The sequence below is a fragment of the Mytilus galloprovincialis genome, chromosome 5 (assembly GCF_965363235.1).
Source record: "Mytilus galloprovincialis chromosome 5, xbMytGall1.hap1.1, whole genome shotgun sequence".
NCBI classification, from domain to species: domain Eukaryota; kingdom Metazoa; phylum Mollusca; class Bivalvia; order Mytilida; family Mytilidae; genus Mytilus; species Mytilus galloprovincialis.
In genome coordinates this window covers 12455104-12476466 of record NC_134842.1, presented here as the reverse complement: position 1 = coordinate 12476466, position 21363 = coordinate 12455104, and the positions used below count along the sequence as shown (strand labels likewise).

The window sequence follows — 21363 nt, the reverse complement described above, 5'->3', positions numbered from 1 at the left end:
CAGTCATGTCAATCGTCAAAACAAAGACAGCTGTTAAAATCTTAAATGATTGACAAAAAGGTTAACCCACACCGTTAGGAAGGTTTTATGTCAAGTTTTCACCCTTCTGATCTTGACCAGTCCTACCAATTTCAGTCCTTTTTTGCAGTAGTGTGGTATACACTGAAACCTTAATGACAATACTTAAGTGAATTATGTGGCATACAAGCATACAAGAAACATGGCTTATGTAAATCTGCCTAGCAGGAAATTTAACGACTTGGTAAAAAATGAACGTTGTAGTCGGTATACTCTGTTGCAAATGACGTTGCCAATTAAAATGACGAAACGTGCAACTACAGGTTTACCGGGTCTATAGGTGGTCAATTAGGAGTTCTGACTACCTGCTTTGAGGTTTTAGAGACTTAAAAGTAAATTTAAAACGCGAAGTTATTTTCAAAAGAACTTGCACTAAATTCTGTCTGTAAATTTCTTATGACTTATTTCAATTTTCATTTTATAGTTGTCACGAAAAGGAAAATCAAAACCCTTTTATTGGTTAAAACTTGGCAAAGGAGCCAAGGAAATGTTAAACGAAGAAAAAAAAATCGCACATTTGCTTCTAATTACGCGTCATGAAATTCGTGCGATGTACAATTTTCGCGATGTTTGATGTCTGAGAAAATTCAGTTATCGATTTTGTTATTCAAAGAGAAGTACAGGGAGCATAATAAGCAATTAAATGAATAGTATTCATGATTTGTTTAAACAAAATAGACAAAATATGTGTTTCGTTTTTTAAATCAGTCAGTATAGTATGTTTTACATTACAGGTAGTTATTAGAGGTACTACATAACTAAGCGAAAACACTTTACTTTGTAGAACAGTGGTTTATGTTATTGAAGACTCAAAATGGTTTTGATTTGTTTTTGCTTTAGCGTGCTTCTGATTGGTTTTGCTATCGGCACCACTGAAGACATATATTCTACTCATGAAAACGGTAAGTCAACAAATTACATGACACAATTATTTACTGAGATCATAGAATGCATTGGTAAATTATACTTACAATAATATGAATTTTAACATGACAAAACTAAAGACACGCTCCGATTAAAAATTAAAAAGAATGTATAAACATAATTCATTTAAGAAATAATTGATGCAAGCTATACTTGATTGTAGTTTTAACAGGGGTAGTCATTATATTCGTGATTTTCCCCCGAGCGATAGTGAGTGTTAACATAACAAGTTTAACTAAGGATTTTCTTATCCCAGGCATAGATTATCTTAGACGTATGTGGCACAACTTTTTGGAATTTTGAATTCGCAATGCTTTTCAATTTTGTACATGTTTGGCTTTATAAATATTTTGAAATGAGCGTCACTGATGAGTCTTATGTAGACGAAACCCGCGTCTGGCTTACTAAATTATAATCCTGGTACCTTTGATAACTTTTTATGCCTACCCATGTTAAAACGAAAATAAAGTATAGCTTGCATCAATTATTTTAATTCTGATTAGGACAATTAAGGTAATTTCTATATCCGATGTGTATAAGAGTAAATCGTTTGTACACTCCCATGAAACTCCCTTTTTTGTTTGTAGAAAAGTAAACGACTGGCAATGTCATTTTCAAAAGGAAGAGTTTTGAACAATATGAACGGTTGTCGTATCTAGGTCAAATATGTCAATTTCGAATTGCAACACATAAGAGTCATAATAAATGAATTAGTAACAACATGTTCATCATTTCAAAGAGTTGGAAGTTTCTTAAGTTAATAAAACATATTAAATACATGTCAATTTAAAAACAACAAATGTTCTGCAGTAGTCAATATACCTATGTGCAAACACATTTTATTTGATTTAGAGCATTGGTTTATTCACAAAACAAAAGAATCACGTCATATAAGAATTTCATTTTATATTTAACCTTCTTCAAAAAATGTCTATGCTATCTCAAGAATATGTTAGTTGGTTTCAAATCCAGTGGTTGGTTGGTATAGCCAGTCTTTGGTATTTTATTTTTTGATGAACTTCATTTTTTTATCATTTTTCTTGAAATTTAGAGCATCACTGAAGAGACATGTATTGTCGAAATGCGCATCTGCTGCAAGAAAATTGGTACCGTTAATTTTATTAGTATTTTACCGATCCAATGTTTATTAATGTATACTATATAACGAAATGAAAATGTGCTATGAATTGTCAATAGGACATATACTTAATGACGTAGAAGTTAACAAATTGTCAATAGGACATATACTTAATGACGTAGAAGTTAACAAGTTTAGGTCGCCTAACGACCTTCAATATCAACATTGAACCATTACCACATAGTACGCCATAAAACGGCCACAACATGATTAGTGTAAAACAATGCAAACGAGTGATTTCTTTATGTACTAAACAATTAATAAGAAATACATGATAAAACAACAACGAGCGACAACCACTCACCTACGGGAGTCTGAATAAGTATAAGCACATTTAGAATTTGGTTTGGTTCTCATGTTTACTGGGGCAAACACTCTCCTTTACCTGGCACAGTATGGTAACACTGCACCGGGAAAACAAACTTTAAAATAAGTTGTAAGGGGATCATTAGATCAATACAAAGCTATGAAAATTAACATAAACACAAAAGACTTGTTAACCGATTCAGGACTACGTCCATAAGGATTTGTGAAGGATCACTTCTGACTTTTCCATTCGACCCCTGTAAATAAACTCATCATAGATACCAGGAATAAAGTTTAAATTTATGCCAGACGCGCGTTTCGTCCACAAAAGACTCATCAGTGACGCTTGAATAAAAAAATGTTAAAAAGACCAAATAAAGTACGAAGCTAAAGAGCATTGAGAACCAAAATTTCCAAATTCCAAAAAAGGTTTTGCCAAATACAGCTAATGTAATCTATTTCTAAGGTAGAAAAGCCTATATGTATTTTAAGATTTTACCTCCACGAGACAAGCTAAAACCTTAACATGTTGAACTTTCTTTGATTTGTTACAATAATTATAAATGTAGACGGTTGGTAAAATAGGTTCTACATATCTTTCTTTTTCGACATTGTCATAAGAAAAATGTTTCAAATGTCGCGGAATTTCACTAAACAACTATACAACATTTTTATTTTTTTTAATTTTAGTTTCTGTAGGAAGATTTAAGAATACAAGCATGTGTGGCATATTTGCACTTACTCAAGATAAGAAAACATTCCAAATCAGATCCGATGGTCATCATATTGAGTCACCATGCTCACTTTATCTCGTTGGTGTGAATTATATAAACAACAATTACAGTTTTACCGGCATGTGCTTTAAAATATCTGATATAGCATTACCTTGTGGCAGAAATGATACACTAATTATTAGAGGATGGGCTTTAGATATTCGGCACAAAGACCCGTCAATATTACTATATGCAAATCAAAGTATGGTAAGTCAATGCCTAAAAAGAAATAATACCAGTACTACAATGTAACTTATTCTTTTAAAGTTTTTTATGAATGTGGAAGACATGCTTCGAAATGCATCTTTTTATCAAAAGTTGATCAAAGTATTTCAGAATATATGTGGTATTGTAAGTAGTAGGAATACATTGGGATATAAATACATATTCATTAATTAGCTGAAGATACAAATGAGTTGCAATCGAAAGGTTTATATGTTACGTTCATGACCAAAATTTTAAAGCAAAATTATCTCATATCAACTTTGATTAAGGTACTTAGAATCTATGTAGTATAGTAATTGTGCAATTAATCAGGCGATATTGCGTAATCATGATTCAAATCTTTTCAGTACAAAAACACCTTCTACTTAGCTTATGCTGCATTAAGATTACAGATGTTAAGACCCAGTGCTAAACAAAATGAATAAAAAAAGCTTTTTTGCGTCCAGCGAATATTTATTGATTTACCTTCGTGTTGGATAACTCATTCCCACACGATAAAAAAAAGTGCAAAAACGTGAATAGTTTGTAATCATTTAATTTTCGACAGTGCCAATTTATAAGCGAGAAAGCCATCTATTATATTTCTTTTCTTTTCTTGTATTAATGTTCTATATAAAGGCTCATACATGTGGTTAACGAAGAAGCACAAACGAAATCTCGACACTCCGAAATATATTTGCTGGTTTATTTGTAATTTGTTGCACAGTTTCATCTTTGTAACACATCATTATTATATAACAGTTATTTGGTTGTTTTTCTTTTTGTTGTCCAGTATCAAACAAAATGTTAGTATCCCGTCTACATACTGTGTATTTGATTGGTTGATTGTTTGGTTAAGGTTTAACGCTAATTTCAACTCTAGTTGGCTTTTTACTATGATACTTATATGCTCAGGAAAATCTGTACGTCTGGGAATATGTACTCCGAATGTAAGCGTTGCTGTAAGGTTGCATGGAATAAAAGGAACGTAAACAATAAAGAAGCTGAAATCATTCATTTTGTTGACAAAATAAAAAGTGCCTTGTTAATTTTAGATGCAGTTCAAGTCATGATCGCGTCTTTACTATATCTATAATATTCTGGTATTTTTTTTTAAGAAAACATCAAAACAATGAAAGGTTACCAGCAGGGAAGTGTTATTCGCCTTTAAATAAGCATTTTAAATTGGAGAAATTTAAAATAATGTAATGTCTACAGATGCGGCCAAATTAGCTCATATAATTACAAAAAGTAACATGGTATCATTTTCATAATACGGTTTGAGGCTACTATGTGGTCTTTGTGGAGAAAACAATATCCTTTGTGTATCTTTTTGATTCTGTAGATCTGTGATGATAATATTATTTGATGTTTATTCAATACAACTTTCGGTGTGAATCAAGGATTCGTGTTGAAGACGGTACTCTGAGCTATATTTGTTCTCTTTTATAAATTGTGACTTGGATGGAGAATTTGATCCTTGGCACTCAGATCACACCTTCTTATATCTATATACATCATGTCACTTGTGCACTTGTATCATACGGTAACGTTTATTTCCAGCTTGTTACAGAGAAAACCTTTAGGTGTGGCCAAAATCAAGATTTAACTATGAACTATGAATTTTGTCGGGATAAAGTATCTATGTTAGAGATCTTATTCTACAGTCAAAACAAGCCATCTTCAGTGTTACCAAAGATAACTGTACAGTCGCGTGGTAAGACTTAAAACTAACACATCACAAAACCTAAGAAACTAGTAAATGTGCACTCAAGGTTTCAAATTACGATCCTTCTTGACAAGGCTTACCAGTTTCCCTCCCCAATGTTAATGGTTCTCTGTGAAGACTTTGTCTTCACCAAAACACAAAAACTGGCCAATCATGCTGAAAATGGTTTTTAACACGAACGATCAATCATTCAATTAAAAGATGTTTTTTCACAAAAACCTGAAGTCATAGAAATGTTTTAATAATTATTGATCTCCAACGTTGTCAGTAAGAATAGAACAAAACCACATACAACTGTTTCCTATAAAAGACTTCTACCAACCATTAGCCCATTTAAAACTTTTATACCCGAATGTGTGAAATATGTTGTAATTGTATAAGAAGTCGTGGAGCAATTATAAGGAGCAATGTTATCAATCAAAAATGTTATTTGTCCATACAATGTCATTAATCAGAGTTAATGTATTTCCTATGCAACAAGCAGGATGTTTTTGTTTCTGTATAAATCATACCGTATATATTTTTCGTTTAGCATTTTTCTATCATAGGCATTGTGTAGCTTACTATACAATAAAGATTTTGCTCATTATTCTATTCCATACAGTAACCTAAAATACTTTACGTCTGTTTGTCTCATTTGGATGATGTCCCATGTAAAAACCACCTTATACTGATCAAGGAGATCAACAAATATTGTCCAAAAGGGTGGATACATAGACAATAATACTTAAACTATATCAAGAACTCATAACTCAATTAAAACTGATTACGGCAAAATTAAAAACTGAGGGAAACGCATATATTTCTAAAAATGAACGAGACACGGTACGTGTCTCCATTTACACTATATAACCCATTGCATAAATCACAATGCGAATCCGCACTCACTTAACATATTCCAATATGAGATAGCACACAATCGGTAAAATTACAGATGACATGATTTAAGTTGAAGGGAAATAGCATGGTATGACACATAATATATTTGAAAGTGTAAGAATATCATTCTCTGTACTTCGGTTTGAACTTTTCAAATGATTGATGTGTTATTTTAACCACTTTTCGCAACTAAAATGGGAATAAAACCACTTCACATACATGTTTTGTTTGACATTATATTATTTTATCAGCAAATATGCATAATTTCTACTTTTCAGTGATAATTGGCCCAAAATATCCGGCACTTAGTTTACATGACATGGAAACAATGCAAATACAAATGGTTGGATGTAAGACATGTAAAGTAACAGCACACCAAATGTATCTTGATTTCCTTGATAGAGTCGTTTTGATTGGCAATAATGATAACAAAAACAATAAGTACGAGAATATCAAAGGGGAAGAACCTACACGTGTTCATGATGTTGGTAAGTTAATCATATTGTGTATCATCGATTGGGTTTTTTTCGTCACACTAACAATATTAGTTGATAAATTCTCGCGACAATTTCCATCTTTAGTGTATTTATATTTTCAAATGCTGTTATTGTTCTACACAGGCAAAATTTGCTCACATGAATTTCACATCAAACTCACGTGAAATTCACATGAAAAATTTCACGTGAGATTCACCTCAATCGAGCTTATACATGAAACTCACGTGAAAATGTTCATGTGAATTTCACGTGAATTGAGATTCACATGAATCTGATGTGAAATTTTTCACATGAATTTCACGTGAAATTTACAACCAAAAAATTTGATATTTTTCATGATTTTAATTAAATTTAAAAATTTAGATGTTATTTGAATAACTCTATTTTAAAAATTCATGTGAATTTCACATGAAATTTTTTTACGTGAGTTTCATGTGAAATTCACATGAGTTTCACATCAGAATCACATGAAACTCACGGAAATTGTTTTCACGTGAGTTTCACGTATAAGCTCGTTTGAGGTGAAATTGATGTGAATTTCACGTGAGATTCACATGAATTTAAATTCACGTGAAATTGATGTGAGTGAAATTTGCCTGTGTAATATTTCTAAACTTTGAATCAGAGACTATTTCCATTCATAAGTTGTCAAATTGCATTCCAAGGTTACACATTATACAGAAAAATATGAATCACCAAGAAAAAACAGGCAAATGAAAACATTAAAAAGTTGGAGAAAGATACCAAAGGGGCAATAAAATCTCATCTATATTTTACCTAGGATTATTTGTTTTCTCGTTAGACGAAGAAAGACCAAGAAAATCGCGGAAAATTAAAAAGCAAAAGACGTAAAAATTATCAAAGGTACCATACATTTGATTTGATACGCCAGACGCGCGTTTCGTCTGCATAGGACTAATCAGTTACGCTCAGATCAAAATATGTATATAGCCTAACAAGTACAAAGTTGTAAAGCATTTAAGATTCAAAATTCCAAAAAGATATGCAAAATACGGCTAAGGAAATCTAAAAAGTATTATCATAAAAATACTGAACTCCAAGGAAAATTCAAAACGGAAAGTTCCTAATCAAATAGCAAAATCAAATGATAAAAACACATCAAACGAATGAACGAGACTTTATAATTTATTTAGATAATCATGCGATATGCTAAGTAAGTGTGTAATGGATTTCATTCGAAACTGTTTTGACGAGCCTTTATTACAAAAAGAAAACAAATGAAACAAAACTATAAAACGTGTTGTTTTTTTTTCAATAACACGGCGGTAAACTTCAAAGTGAAAAATATACGGTCACTCACTTGTTATGTCTAACAAAATTTGAAATATACGAAGATTGACTGTCCCTCTGGTATTTTCGCCCCTCTTTGCAGCGTGACGAATTACAGAAATGCACGTAAAGCTAACGCCGCGTCAACGCTTGATTATCATGCTTGATCTGCATCAAACTATGCATCTGTATAAATTTAATGGCTGAAAACCAAATTATTCAGTTTAAATCTTACCTCTTGCATTTTGACATAAAAAGCCCTTTAACATATTTGATTACTGTTAACTGTATAAACTAACATTTTTAAGCGCATTCGAATTCCTTTATTTGTTATTTTGTTTTGGTTGAAAAAACTGCATTTAAAATGACTAAAATTGAGAATGGAAATGGGGAATGTGTCAAAGAGACAACAACCTGCCCAAATAAAAAACAACAGCAGAGGGTCACCAACAGGTCTTCAATGTAGCGAGAAATTCCCGCACCCGGAGGCGTCCTTCAGCTGGCCCCTAAACAAATATATACTAGTCCAGTGATAATGAACGCCATACTAATTTCCAAATGTACACAAGAAACTAAAATTAAAATAATACAAGACTAACAAAGGCCAGAGGCTACTGACTTGGGACAGGCGCAAAAATGCGGCGGGGTTAAACATGTTTGTGAGATCTCAACCCTCCCCCTATACCTGTACTATTGTTTTTCTGTTTGTCTTTTTCATTTTTAGCCATGGCGTTGTCAGTTTGTTTTAGATTTATGAGTTGGACTGTCCCTTTGGTATCTTTCGTCCCTCTTGGAACACAATGTTTAACTTTTTCATTGTTAGCACGGAACCATGGAATTCAAGTTTTTGTGAGAAAAGAAATTTATCGCCATTTTGTGAAATTTTTATTTGATCTTTTCTTCCAATAATTTTCCATATCATGTTACTCTCTTGAAATGGAAATTAATAATCAGAAACGTAAGACGCACATGTTGTTGTCAACGTCATATGCAAAACGTAAAATCACAAAAATACTAAACTCCGATGAAAAACAAAAACGGAAGTCCCTAGTCAAATGATAAAACACATCAAATGAATGGACAGCAACTGTCATATTCCTGACTTGTTACAGGCATTCTCAAATATCGCAAATTAGCGATCGACATATTATTCATGTTTATTTTCAAACTCCAGGATATTTCCCGGCCACATCTCATCCTAGGACTATCGACCTTTGGTGCCATTGTAGATGTGAAACACACTCTTGTTCAAAACATCATCGATAATCGATATAATATCGATGTTATGCTGGTACAAAATTATGGAAGCCTATACTCCAATATATATCAAGAATGGAACCAACAACTACGTACAGACTTATGATTAGTGTCTGGTAATCTGCTCATTAATTCAAACTGATAATACCTTAATCGATACATCTGTTAAAAATCGATATACTAAGTGTTTAAGTTATAAATATAACGGACCGTCTTTTTTTTTCAGGAAAACAAAATAAACAACAATCTGAACAACAGAATGACAGCAGAGGTGCAACTACAGGTAAGGAAGATCGACTTTTCCTTACAGACCACATGATAACACCCAGGTTCTTGATTGGGCTCATGTTGCTAAGTTTTTGAATGTCGATGTTGTGTTTTGTAAATGTGATCTGCCTTTTGAACGTTTTCTTTTTTTTATCGTGTCGATGTCAGTTCGTTCTCGATTAACGGTTCAAATTGTTTTTCGTTTGGTTGACAGTTTTCTTTGAATAGAAACAAATCTAGTGAAATATAATTTCTAATATCGGAAGACACTATAGGAATTCTAAATTCTGAAATGAAAGTTCAGATGAGTTAGATTAGCTTATCAATACAGAGCACCTGGGATTTCCAGCGGATTTTTGGTGGGGTTTGTGATGCAATTTTTTTGGATTTAATGTTGTGTTTTGTAAAATTTTGTTTTTGTCTAGGACGTTTTTAAGTTGGTTTTTATTTGGTATGTCGTTGTCAGTTTTCCTCGACTTATGATATTTGGTGTTTTAACGCCATTTTTAAGCATCGCATTTAGGCTATTTTGTAGCTGCCAGTTTTTATCAGTAGAGGAAATCAGAGTGCCCGGAGAGAAATCACCAACCTTTGATACGAAAAATGTCAATCCTTGTTAATTAAGTCTGGAGTCGAGCACCCGCAAAAGAAGGGTTCGAACTCACCACCTCAGTGTTGACAGGCTAGTTATTACAGTTGTAACTAATTAGAGAACTCGGCCATCGATGCCCCCTCGACTTATGCGTATGAATATTCCAATGGTATCTTCTTTAAACAAATATACATTATCAAATATATGTTTTTTTCGGTAATTTAAAAACTAAAACAGCATGGAAAATAAACATTCTTCCATCTAATTTGGTGTTTATTGGATGAATTTGTTAATCTTTAATTCTTATTAATTTTTTCTTTATTTATATAACAAATAAATTGGTATTTCGATGGCACTGAAAATGGCTTTGATAGTCATTTAGGGGAGGTTTAAGACGTTTCAGACGTTTAAACACGTAAAGATGATTGAGATCTTACCTTACATGTTTAATCGCGCTGCATTTTGCAGCTTGTTCCAAGTCAAGTGCCTTTAACTTTTGTTATTTTTGTAAGATTTTCTATTTTAGTTTATTTATCGGTATATGTTTTGGAATTTAGTTTGAAGTCCATTTTCACTGAATAAGTACATATTTTTATTAAGGGGTTAGTTGAAGCCCGCCTACGGTTGAGGGATTTTCACACCGTTTTGAAGACCCTTTGGCTGTTTCTGCTCTATGATCGGGTTGTTGTTTCTTTGACACATATCCTATTTCCTTTTTTAATTTTCTCATTAAGAAATTGGAACAAACAAAGTAGAAAAAAAAGGGGTGGCCAAAATCAGTGTTCAACACATCGATGCAATTGGTTGGTACTTTATGATGATTTTCTTACTATGCATGTATACAAATGTTTCTCACTCATCTTTTTTTATTAATTTGACAGCACTAAAATAAATACTTTTGAGGCTGTTTGCCTCACTTGTAAGATTCCTTTTTGAAATGGAAATTAATTCTCTTTTCCGTATAATTTACAGACAAAAATGATATGTCATTATTCATAGTAAAACAGAAACGAGGCGAACGATACAGAGGGACAGTCAAACTCATAGAAAAACAATAAACTGTCAACGACATGGCAAAAAAAGAAAAGACTAATAGAAAAATAATAGTTGACAATACACAACATAGAAAACTAAGGACTATGCAACATTAACCCTCACATACACTGGGGTAAACGCAGGAGCTCTGGAAGGGTTAGCAGATTATGCTCCACATGTAGCACCCGTCGTGTTGGTGATGTCCTTACAAACCCGGTTAATAGTCTAATTCGGTATGACACATCCATGAAAAAGGAAGGGGATTCCTGTAACGACATCAGGAACATATCCGATATTATTTGTTAAACGGTTATTCCTTAACGGTCAACCAACTCGTCATGGCGTCCGTAAAATTTCCAAAGGGATTATTTACAACTTCAATATGTTTATCTCTTCGTGTAATAGCTTCCTTGTGAGCAGCAACCCTCTATCAATTAAATAATAGAGAATACAAACCCGTGAGTATCGTATTAATTGAGTGATACATGTACATACTCCGTATGCAGGCTCGCTGGAATGTTGCTACATAGAAATATAAAGTTCATCCAATTGGGAAGCTAAATTCATCTCTTTTATCGTAATTAAACTCATCATAGATACAAGGAATGACATTTAATATTTACGCTAGACGCGCTTTTCGTCTACAAAAGACTCACATGTGACGCTCGAATCAAAAATGTTATAAAAGGCCAAATAAAGTACGAACTGAAGAGATTTGATGACCAATAATTCCTACACGTTTTGCCAAATACAGATAAGGTAATCTATTCCTGAGGTAGAAAAGCCTTAGTTTTTCCAAAATTCAAAGTTTTGTAAACAGTCACTTTATAAATATAAACAAATCAATGATAACTCAGGTCAACACAGAAGTACTGACTACTGGGCTGGTGATACCCTGGGGGAAATAAATCTCAACCAGCAGTGGCATCGACCCATAGGTTGCAAATAAACTCATAGATACCAGGAATAAAATTTAAAATTTACTCCGAAGGTTTGTTTTTAACCGATGGATGTTGTTTTTTCAGAGAATTATTTTATTTAAATCAGAGTGATTCTACACAAATGAGAATGTATCCCTCCCTTAGATAGATACTTGTGTTAACGTTAGTCATTCGCTTTTATGAAACAAAGCAACACCAACTCTTTCAATTGTTCTTTACGTTTGGAATGGGGAATACTTGTGTAATTGTAGAAAAGTCAAAAGTTTTAATATTATTGCAAGATTAAAGAGTCTCAGATTGTATGAACTCTAAATGATCTTTGGGATATCTGATTCATGCCACCTTTTGAGTAGAGAGTTTTACAATCACTTTGAAGCCCAGCTTTAATTGCTGATAAAATAGATGTTAATAATTTAGGAGAGAGGTTTCGTGGGGAACTTGGAAGACCCAGCAGAATACTGTTGTTTGTAAGGACACGTATGTAGTTTAGGCGTCAAATACAGTGATGGAAGATCCAGTTCTTCATCTTTGGTTGAAATTCCAAAGGAACATATGAACATATCTAGAATTTCTTCTTTTAGTAATTGTAGCGAGGGTACGTGTATGTTGAGTTTCAAAATAAACTGTCAATACCTAATTCATTTATTAATCAGTTTATGTTATGTGATTTGCACACAAAACCAATATTGTTTGGGGCTTTATCTGCGAGAACAACACCCATTTTGTCATGAAGATAAGGCAAGGGTTTTGCAACGTTAGGATCTTTAAAGTTTGACGTAGCATGGGTATAGATAGAACTATTCAGTTTCAAAAGTCTGATCTATATCAACGACCTCACAGCCTTAATCTATTTGGAAAGAGTATCTACGTCTTCTTTCTCAGATCTCGGATCCTCGACTGAATCAACCAGTATTTTGAATTTGTGTAGAATTGATAGATTTAGGCTCACGATATTTCGGACATTTTGATAACACTTTTTGCAAGGAAGTGTTGTTGACAATGTTGAAGACAACGGTTTCCATTCAGATTATGTGTCAATTGGGAACTAGCTAAGGTGCAATCAGGAGGTTAAAAATTGACGTCGTCAATATTGAAATCCTGCAAAACGTGTTTTTAATTGAAAGTTTTGGTTTGGAATAGAATGATCTTTAGAATACGGGCCACGAGGTATTTTCGATTAAACTAATTTATGATGAGGATATTGCCAAAGTTGACGCCACCGAGACCTTTGTTGGCATAGTAAAGTTTAAGAAAAGATCTTTTCTCTTTTTCATATTTTCCAAAACCTATATTGAAAATAAGTTCAGATATTCGAGAAAAAAACAACATATATATATGTTCACTTTTAGAGAGTTTTACATTAGACATTTAATTCCTTCTCGTAAAGTAGTTTTATGAAGTTTCACACTGCTTTAATTTATTTTTTTGCAGAAAATGGTGCAACTGTAACAGAAGAACAGGTATGGTTTTAAAGTACTATATTTCAATGAAATCAGAAATACAGATCTTCTTGATAATTTTTGGGACATCATATAACGTTTTTATAAAGTATATTGTTTTGCATATTAAAGGCATTGCAAAATACAAAATGATTATCTGACAAACGATATCAATGAATGCAACTTTTCAACCTGAGATCACCCCTAGTTTTTGGTGGGGTTCGTGTTGTTTATTTTTTAGTTTTCTATGTTGTGTCATGTGTACTATTGTTTTTCTGTTTGTCTTTTTCATTTTTAGCCATGGCGTTGTCAGTTTGTTTTAGATTTATGAGTTTGACTGTCCCTTTGGTATCTTTTGTCCCTCTTTTACAAACAGTGAATGTGAAATTTCACTGTGAAAGGATTATACTAATCTTTTACATGTTCAAGTCAATATGTATGTGTGATTTCTAATAAAAAAAAGCACCCATATAGTATTAAGGTCATTTTTTCTTTCACGTAACGGCCTTGTTTTAAAAAAATGCCATGTGTCAATGACATATTATCGAACAGAAGTCTTTCATAAATAGTTTTCTCTGTGCAAATATTTAACAGAATTATAAAACGTGCATCTTTACTGTTCTTTCAACAAATGCTATTTATATAATCGGAAAATACGATTAAAGTGCTAGCACGCGTTCATCCTCATTCGCCGAATATAATTCATAATATTGTTGATCCATGTCAGTTCATTTCAAAATCCGATAAATAATATCACCAATGTGTGTATTAAAAGAACTCGCGCATACAGTGCTATCCTTTCAAAATGTTGTATATCAAAAACACAGAATTTAAGACACGAATTTCATCTACAATAGACTGAATATTGAAAAAACACACATCTAGATGGTACTGGATGAATAAACAATATGTTGTTGATATCATCCGGGACCGAAAATCAACAAGCCGTGTTTTATATGGTGGTTGTAAACTCATATAGAATAACAATCAGAAAATTTGGTTTGTTAAATCAGTGTTTGATATAAAAGACTCTTAATTGCCTTTCTAATCAAAACATATTGAAAACCAGATTAAAAGGATAATGATTAATTTATTTCGATCGTGTTGTAAAGTTACTTATATTATTTAGTATTTTTATATATCACGACTCCGTTGATAGCGGGTTGCTGCTTACGAAGAACAAAGTGTTCCGAGTTGTAAAATTTTAATCATAGTCATAACCAGTATACCGTTATCAAACACCTGTTCGAATCGTATGAACCACAATCCCGTTTTCATTTTGTCGAATGTGACCCACATGTTAAGACTTATCATGGGCTTTTTTTTATCAAACGAGCAACACGCAGAAAGGTACCAAATATGAAGCAGAATGAAACCCTTGTTTTTGGTGGGGTTCGTTGTTGCCCAGTCTGTGATTTTCTGTGCTGTGCTTTGTGTACTGTTGTTTGTGTTTTGTCTTTTTTCGTTTTTTGCCATAGAATTTTCAGTTTAATTTCGATATATGAGCCTGAATATCTGTTTTGACATATTTCACTTTCCTTTTCACACGAATTATCATACAGTTGCATATCCAGGCAAACAGTTTGGTTCATATCTTTTTTATCTGTTTCTATCAAAACCTTTTCCTTTTCTCTAGCTGTAATTTTAAATCTTTCTTTTAATCTATTAGTATCAATTTATCGTTAAAAAAGAAAATGCATCAGGGTTATAACAAGGAACTATACGGAGGCCTATACCAGTCATATGAATTTTTACACGTTATAACGACTTAGTTTTGAACCGCAGTATACTACTACTGCCTTTATTTAGCTCATACATTATCACGGCTTAGTAACTATAGGTTGTTATAAGAAGTTAACTAAATTGTTTGATTAGCAATTACGTGTTTAAATAACCTTAAAATATCCGCCTTATGTAGTTTTTGTATTCCGTTAATCATGTGTAACAGTTTTTATAATGAAAGCTAGGAAATGTCATGATGTCAGCTCCTATATTTATCTATGTATGAAAAAGAAGATGTGGTATGATTGCAAATAAGACAACTCTCAACAAAAGACCAACAATGACACAGAAATTAACAACTATAGGCCATCGTACGGCCTTAAACAATGGGCAAAGCCCATACCACATACATGTAGTCAACTATAAAAGGCCCCGACATGACAATGTCAAACAATTCAAATGAGAAAACTAACGGCATTATTTATGTAAAAAATGTCTATATACTTCAAATCACTTTTATATAATTTTAGATTCCAATGGTTCCTTCAACCAGCAATACGAATTGACAAGGGAAAAGGAATACCTTCAGAAAAAGATAGACCTTTTACGGTTAAGACGCCTTCTGTGGATTTATCATTTTTCATGGTTAAAAACAAATGGTTTTTCGAAGGATGCTTTTTTATATTCTATGTTGCAAAATTGACTACAATTGGATCACATATAGTTTTCTAACAAGTTTGAGTTAATTGATTTCCTCGTGAAATTAATAAACAAACTGGTACTTAATGAATGCAAATGAATTCCCAGAAAACGATACTGTATTTATAGAGTGTGTGTGAACGTCAGAACGGAACAAATTATATACCTACCATTTGCCATTAATATATAATTTAGTCGTTAAGCTACCAACAATTAGTCAATTGCATATAATTTACAACTTTTTATTATTAAAATAAGATATTTAATGATGAACTTTGTTCTTTTCTAGCAATTAAGTTTGTTCAAAATTCACTTTCCACGAACATATAGCTTACGTATTGCACAGAATATAAGGTTTTTTAACAGGTGTCATAACAATACGCTAATCGCTAGATTGACCTCAGTTTGATAAAGGGATAACGATCAACTATTATCGTCCATTAACACGCACTGATACTCATCATGAAAATTTGAAAGATGCCACTCACAAAAAAGGCTTTTGAAAAGACAAGTCCGGTTAAGATGCAGTGGGAATAGACTTTTTGTTTTAAATCTTAATATTTTCCTTTTTGTACTCGATCATCAAATTAAGAAAACGTACATAAAATACATACTACAAAAATCTTAACAGGAAATGCAACATAAAACTAAAGGTAAACTACATTTCAAATTTAAAGCAGCAACGTCATTAAATGATACACGCGGCGATGATGTTCAATTCATTACAACTAATCCTAAATTAATGTAATATGTGTAACGTAATTGATATCCGATTTCCAACATTTGGTATTTAGTTTTTTGTTGTCGAGCCTGCAACTTTTGTTGCAGAAAGCTCGACATAGGGATAGTGATCCGGTGGCGGCGGCTACGGCGGCGGCGTTAGCTAACTTCTTACAAGGTGTATATTTTAGAAGGTGAAAGACCTGGATGCTTCATTATGTAATTGTAATGTTGAATTCTCTCTTATTATAAGTAATAGGATAACTATATTTGGTATGTGCGTACCTTGCAAGTTCCTCATGCCCGTCAAACAGTTTTCACTTGAGCTCGACCTCATTTCATGGATCAGTGAACAAGAATAAGTTTTGGTGGTCAAGTCCATATCTCAGATACTATAAACAATAGGGCTAGTATAATTGGTGTATAGAAGGACTGGAAGGTGTACATGTCCAACTGGCAGGTGTCATCTGACCTTGACCTCATTTTCATGGTTCAGTAGTTATAGTTAAGTTTTCGTGTTTTGGTCTGTTTTTCTCATACTTTATGCAACAGGTCTACTATATTTGTTGTATGGAATGATTGTAATGTGTACATATCTAGTGGGCAGATGTCATCTGACCTTGACCTCATTTTCATGGTTCAGTGGTCAAAGTTAAGTTTTTAAGTTTTGCTCTTTTTATCTTATATTATATGCCAAAGGTCAACTATATTTGGTGTATGGAAATATATTATGATCTATATGTCAGTCCCGCAAGTTTTATTTGACCATGACCTCAATTGCACGGTTCATTGCACAGTGTTAAGTTTTTGTGTTTTTGTCTATTTTTCTTAAACTATTATTTGTTGTATGGAAGCTTTGTTAGCTGTACATGTCTGCCTCAATCATGGTTCATCTGACCTTGACCTCATTTTCATGGTTCATTGGTCTTTGTTTAGCTATCTTGGTTAATGTTAAGTTTATGTGACAGTTGTGATAAAGCTTTATACTTAGGATTATCAACATAATATCAATGATAAGTAAAGAAGGCGAGACATTTCAGTGTGTGCACTCTTGTTTATATATATAATTATATATAATCATAAGTAATCATTCACTCAATTACCATGTGCTCTAATGATTGTGTTAGTGAGTCATTATAATGACGTTACTATCTGAATAAAGGCAACAGTAGTATACCGCTGTTCAAACTCATAAATCCATGGACAAAAAACAAAATCGGGGTAACAAACTAAAACTGACGGAAACGCATACATATAAGAGGAGAACAACGACACAACACTACAATGTAACTAACACACACAGAAACGGACCAAGCATCAGACAAAATCCCACGAAAATAACAAATATAACATCAAAACCAAATACATGAATTTGGGATAGACAAGTACCGTGACACGTCTTATGGCAATGTCAATTTACACTCAAAAATAAGAGAAAACAAACGACGCAACGTTAAACTGTAACACACACAGAAACGAACTATAATATAACAATGGCCATATTCCTGACTTGGTACAGGACATTTTTAAAGGAAAAAATAGTGGGTTGAACCTGGTTTTGTGGCATGCCAAACCTCGCACTTTAATGGCAATGTTAAATATAACATAGAAATGACAACATAATATTACAGGACTACAATACAAATAAATATGAAAACGTATTAGACAAAGAAACACATGATTAATGAATAACAAAAAGCATCAGGTTTAAAATTTGATACGCCAAAAACGCGCCTCGTCCACACAAGACTCACCAATGACGCCCAGATATAAAAGATCGAAAGCGAAAAAAAGTACAAAGTTGTACAGCACTGAAGATCAAAAGTTGAAAAAGGTTGTGTCAAATACGGCTAAGTTTGTATGCATGGGATAAGAACATCCTAATTATTTAGAACAATTAATGCTATTGCAAACAGTAAATTTTATCAAATGAATATAACAGATATACATAATGAAACTGAAGTATTAACTCATTACATAAAACAAACACGAATACATAATGAATGACCAACACAGAATAGACACACCCGACTCAGTCCAGGCCTCAACGCAGTAAATTATGAAAATGACGTCACATACGACGGTGAAAAGGCATTAAAAATTACGTCACATACGATGGTGAAAAGGCATTAAAAATTTGAACATATGAAATTTCTGAAACAGCAGAAAAATTACGTCACATATGAAAAACTATATCTCAAAAGTAAGATAGAATTAGGATTGATTTAAGATTAAAATAGAACTAAATACTGATATTGCATTTAACCACAATGCATATTGCAATACTTATTAATAGCAATTAACTATAATATGCATATGTGCAGTTTGTTATATATCCAACTTCAAACTTAAATTATCGTACAGATTATGTAGACCAAAATTAAATCTAAAAAATGACGGCGGTGATTAATATTTGTTTCCATAACACATTAATATAATAGAAAAGACGTCAACACATTTGACAAAATCCGATGAGAATTACAAATATAACATTAAACATTTAAACTAAATACATGAGTTTGGGATAGACAAGTACCGTAACACGTCTTATAGTAATGCGAATTCACACTCAGCAAAACAGTCACAATCGGGAATAAGTTGGTAATTAAAAGATTAGACGACATAATGACAAACCACAATCTACCATGTGGTAAAAATGTCCTTAGTTAGTTTGGTTAAACACACATCGTATGGATCCACCAACTCGTGATTGTGTCCATAAAATTTACGGAGTGTCAATTTTAATCTGTCCTCCTCATAACTTTGTTGGAGAAGTTTCTGCGTAAGTAGCACACTCCTGTATATGAAGTCCGTATAGTGTGAACAAGCACGTGAATAACGTATCAATTGTGATATGTAAACACCATACGAAGGGGCAGATGGTATGTTACTGCTGAGAAATGGGAAATTGATAATTGGGAAGTTGAAATCGTCCCGTTTGTCATAGATTTTCGTGTGAAGTCGTCCATCTACGTCAATATTGAGGAAAATATCAAGGTATGAAGCAGTCCTTCTAGTATCAGTAGTATCCTTAATTTCAAGTTCACTGGGATATATAAGAATGAAGTATTGGCTGAAGTATGGGTTATTCAATGATAGAACATCATCAATATATCGGAAAGTAAAATTAAAGAATTTCGCAAGGTGCTTTTTCTTTTTGTCTTTTAGAAGGTTTTGAATGAACTCTGCTTCATACGAGTACAAAATCAAATCAGCCAGCAGGGGTGCACAATTAGTACCCATTGGAATACCGATTGTCTGTTGAAATATAAATCCTCCAAACTCAACAAATATATTGTCGATCAAAAAGTCTAGCATTTTGATAATATCCTCTTCAGTATATTTTCTGGAAGATTCAGTGTGATTCTTCACAAAATATGAATTATTGTAACCCAAAACAAGAAATTTGTATCTACGATTCCCATTTTTATAGAAAAAGCTCTGTTTTATGAGATGGTGAAGTCGATCTTTCAACTGAGCATGGGGAATAGTAGTATATAGCGTAAAAATCTAAAGTTTTTATGTTGCTGCAAAATTTCAAAGATTGTGATCGAAGGTTAAGCAGTAGATCTTTGGAATTTTTGAGAGTCCACATCTGGTTAACACCACTGGTAGAATATATCTCCTCACAATATTTTTGAAGCCCATCTTTAACTGTAGAAAGAATAGTAGTCAGTACTTTAGAAAGATGTTTAGTCGAACATTTTGAAGAACCAGCTATGTATCGTTCTTTATATGGAGTTTTGATTATGATCCTATATTGGCTCTCTCTCTCTCTCTCTCTCTCTCTCTCTCTCTCTCTCTCTCTCTCTCTCTCTCTCTCTCTCTCTCTCTCTCTCTCTCTCTCTCTCTCTCTCTCTCTCTCTCTTCGAATCGTAAAAAAAATGGATAGGGTTGTACCTTTCCAACGAGGCATTTGACTGATAAACTCACATTTATTCTTCAACTATTCATTAAGCGTTTTTGTACAACAAAGTAGAATTGAGAATGGAAATGGGGAATATGTCAAAGATACATCAACACGACCAAAGAGAAGATAACAGGCGAAGGCCACGAATTAGTCTGAAACGAAGAGAGAAAATCCCGCACCCGGAGGTGGGCCTCAACTGTTCCTTGAACAAAAACGTGTGATATTTCATTGAAAATGGACGTCATACTATGGCACATCACACATTACAATATTAAAAAAAAAATTAATCAAATATTTTTCTCAAAACTTACAAATATATATGCAAAGTTTTTCTATATATATTCAAAACTTTCAAATCTATATGCAATATTTTTCTATTAATGTTAAAAACTTACGAATATACATGTTATTCTATCTATAATACTAAAATCACAAGGTCCGATTTGTCAGCCGTCATGGGGTAAAATCGACAAATCAAAGAATTAAACTTTATATATAGCTAATATAGGACAATGGTGTAGATTAAAAGTTACACCACTCCTGACCCTTTTGTTTTCCACATAATTAATATTGCCAATAATTAACAAGTTCCAGGTCGAATCCGATATCAATACCAATAGTGTATTCACCCGTTACCTATTACCTTATCTGTACGTTCTGCATTTGACAGGCGAACCACCAAACGATGTATTTAGGATTTTGCTATATACACGGGTCATAGTCAAAGAGATGACACTACTAAATTCAATCATTGTCAATTTGTTCCCTATTGTAGTATTCTAATCAGCAAGACTTTCTTAGATAGCAATACGAATACAAAAAAATCTGGACTTAAAATAAAGCGTATAGGTACAGTTTTTAATTCATTAGCGGGCATGGCGTTAACAGCGAATCAAAGAATTAAACTTTATTCATAACTAATATAGGACAATGCTTGATTAAAAAATACTCCATTCCAGGACC

The 21363-nt window shown here is 32.9% G+C and overlaps 1 protein-coding gene and 1 long non-coding RNA gene across 2 annotated transcripts; both read left to right on the top strand.

Moving 5' to 3' along the window:
* Positions 1–826: 826 nt before the first annotated feature.
* Positions 827–7484, top strand: LOC143076998 (uncharacterized). The gene is made up of 5 exons (XM_076252889.1): positions 827–980; positions 3137–3426; positions 4987–5140; positions 6310–6519; positions 7480–7484. Exons 1-5 carry the CDS (start codon positions 893–895, stop codon positions 7482–7484), a joined length of 747 nt encoding a protein of 248 aa, XP_076109004.1. The 5' UTR covers positions 827–892.
* A 1808-nt stretch (positions 7485–9292) lies between these two features.
* LOC143075170 (uncharacterized) lies at positions 9293–15822 on the top strand. The gene is made up of 3 exons (XR_012978242.1): positions 9293–9358; positions 13342–13370; positions 15602–15822. It is a non-coding gene; the product is annotated as an uncharacterized LOC143075170 (long non-coding RNA).
* The last annotated feature ends 5541 nt before the right edge of the window (positions 15823–21363 follow it).

What these genes read in the sequence shown, in the direction of transcription:
- LOC143076998 (XM_076252889.1), top strand. Translation starts at nt 893, where the DNA reads ATGGTTTTGATTTGTTTTTGCTTTAGCGTGCTTCTGATTGGTTTTGCT. An exon ending in ATATTCTACTCATGAAAACG is followed by an intron (nt 981 to 3,136) that starts GTAAGTCAACAA and finishes TTTTAATTTTAG; the next exon opens with TTTCTGTAGGAAGATTTAAG. An exon ending in TATATGCAAATCAAAGTATG is followed by an intron (nt 3,427 to 4,986) that starts GTAAGTCAATGC and finishes GTTTATTTCCAG; the next exon opens with CTTGTTACAGAGAAAACCTT.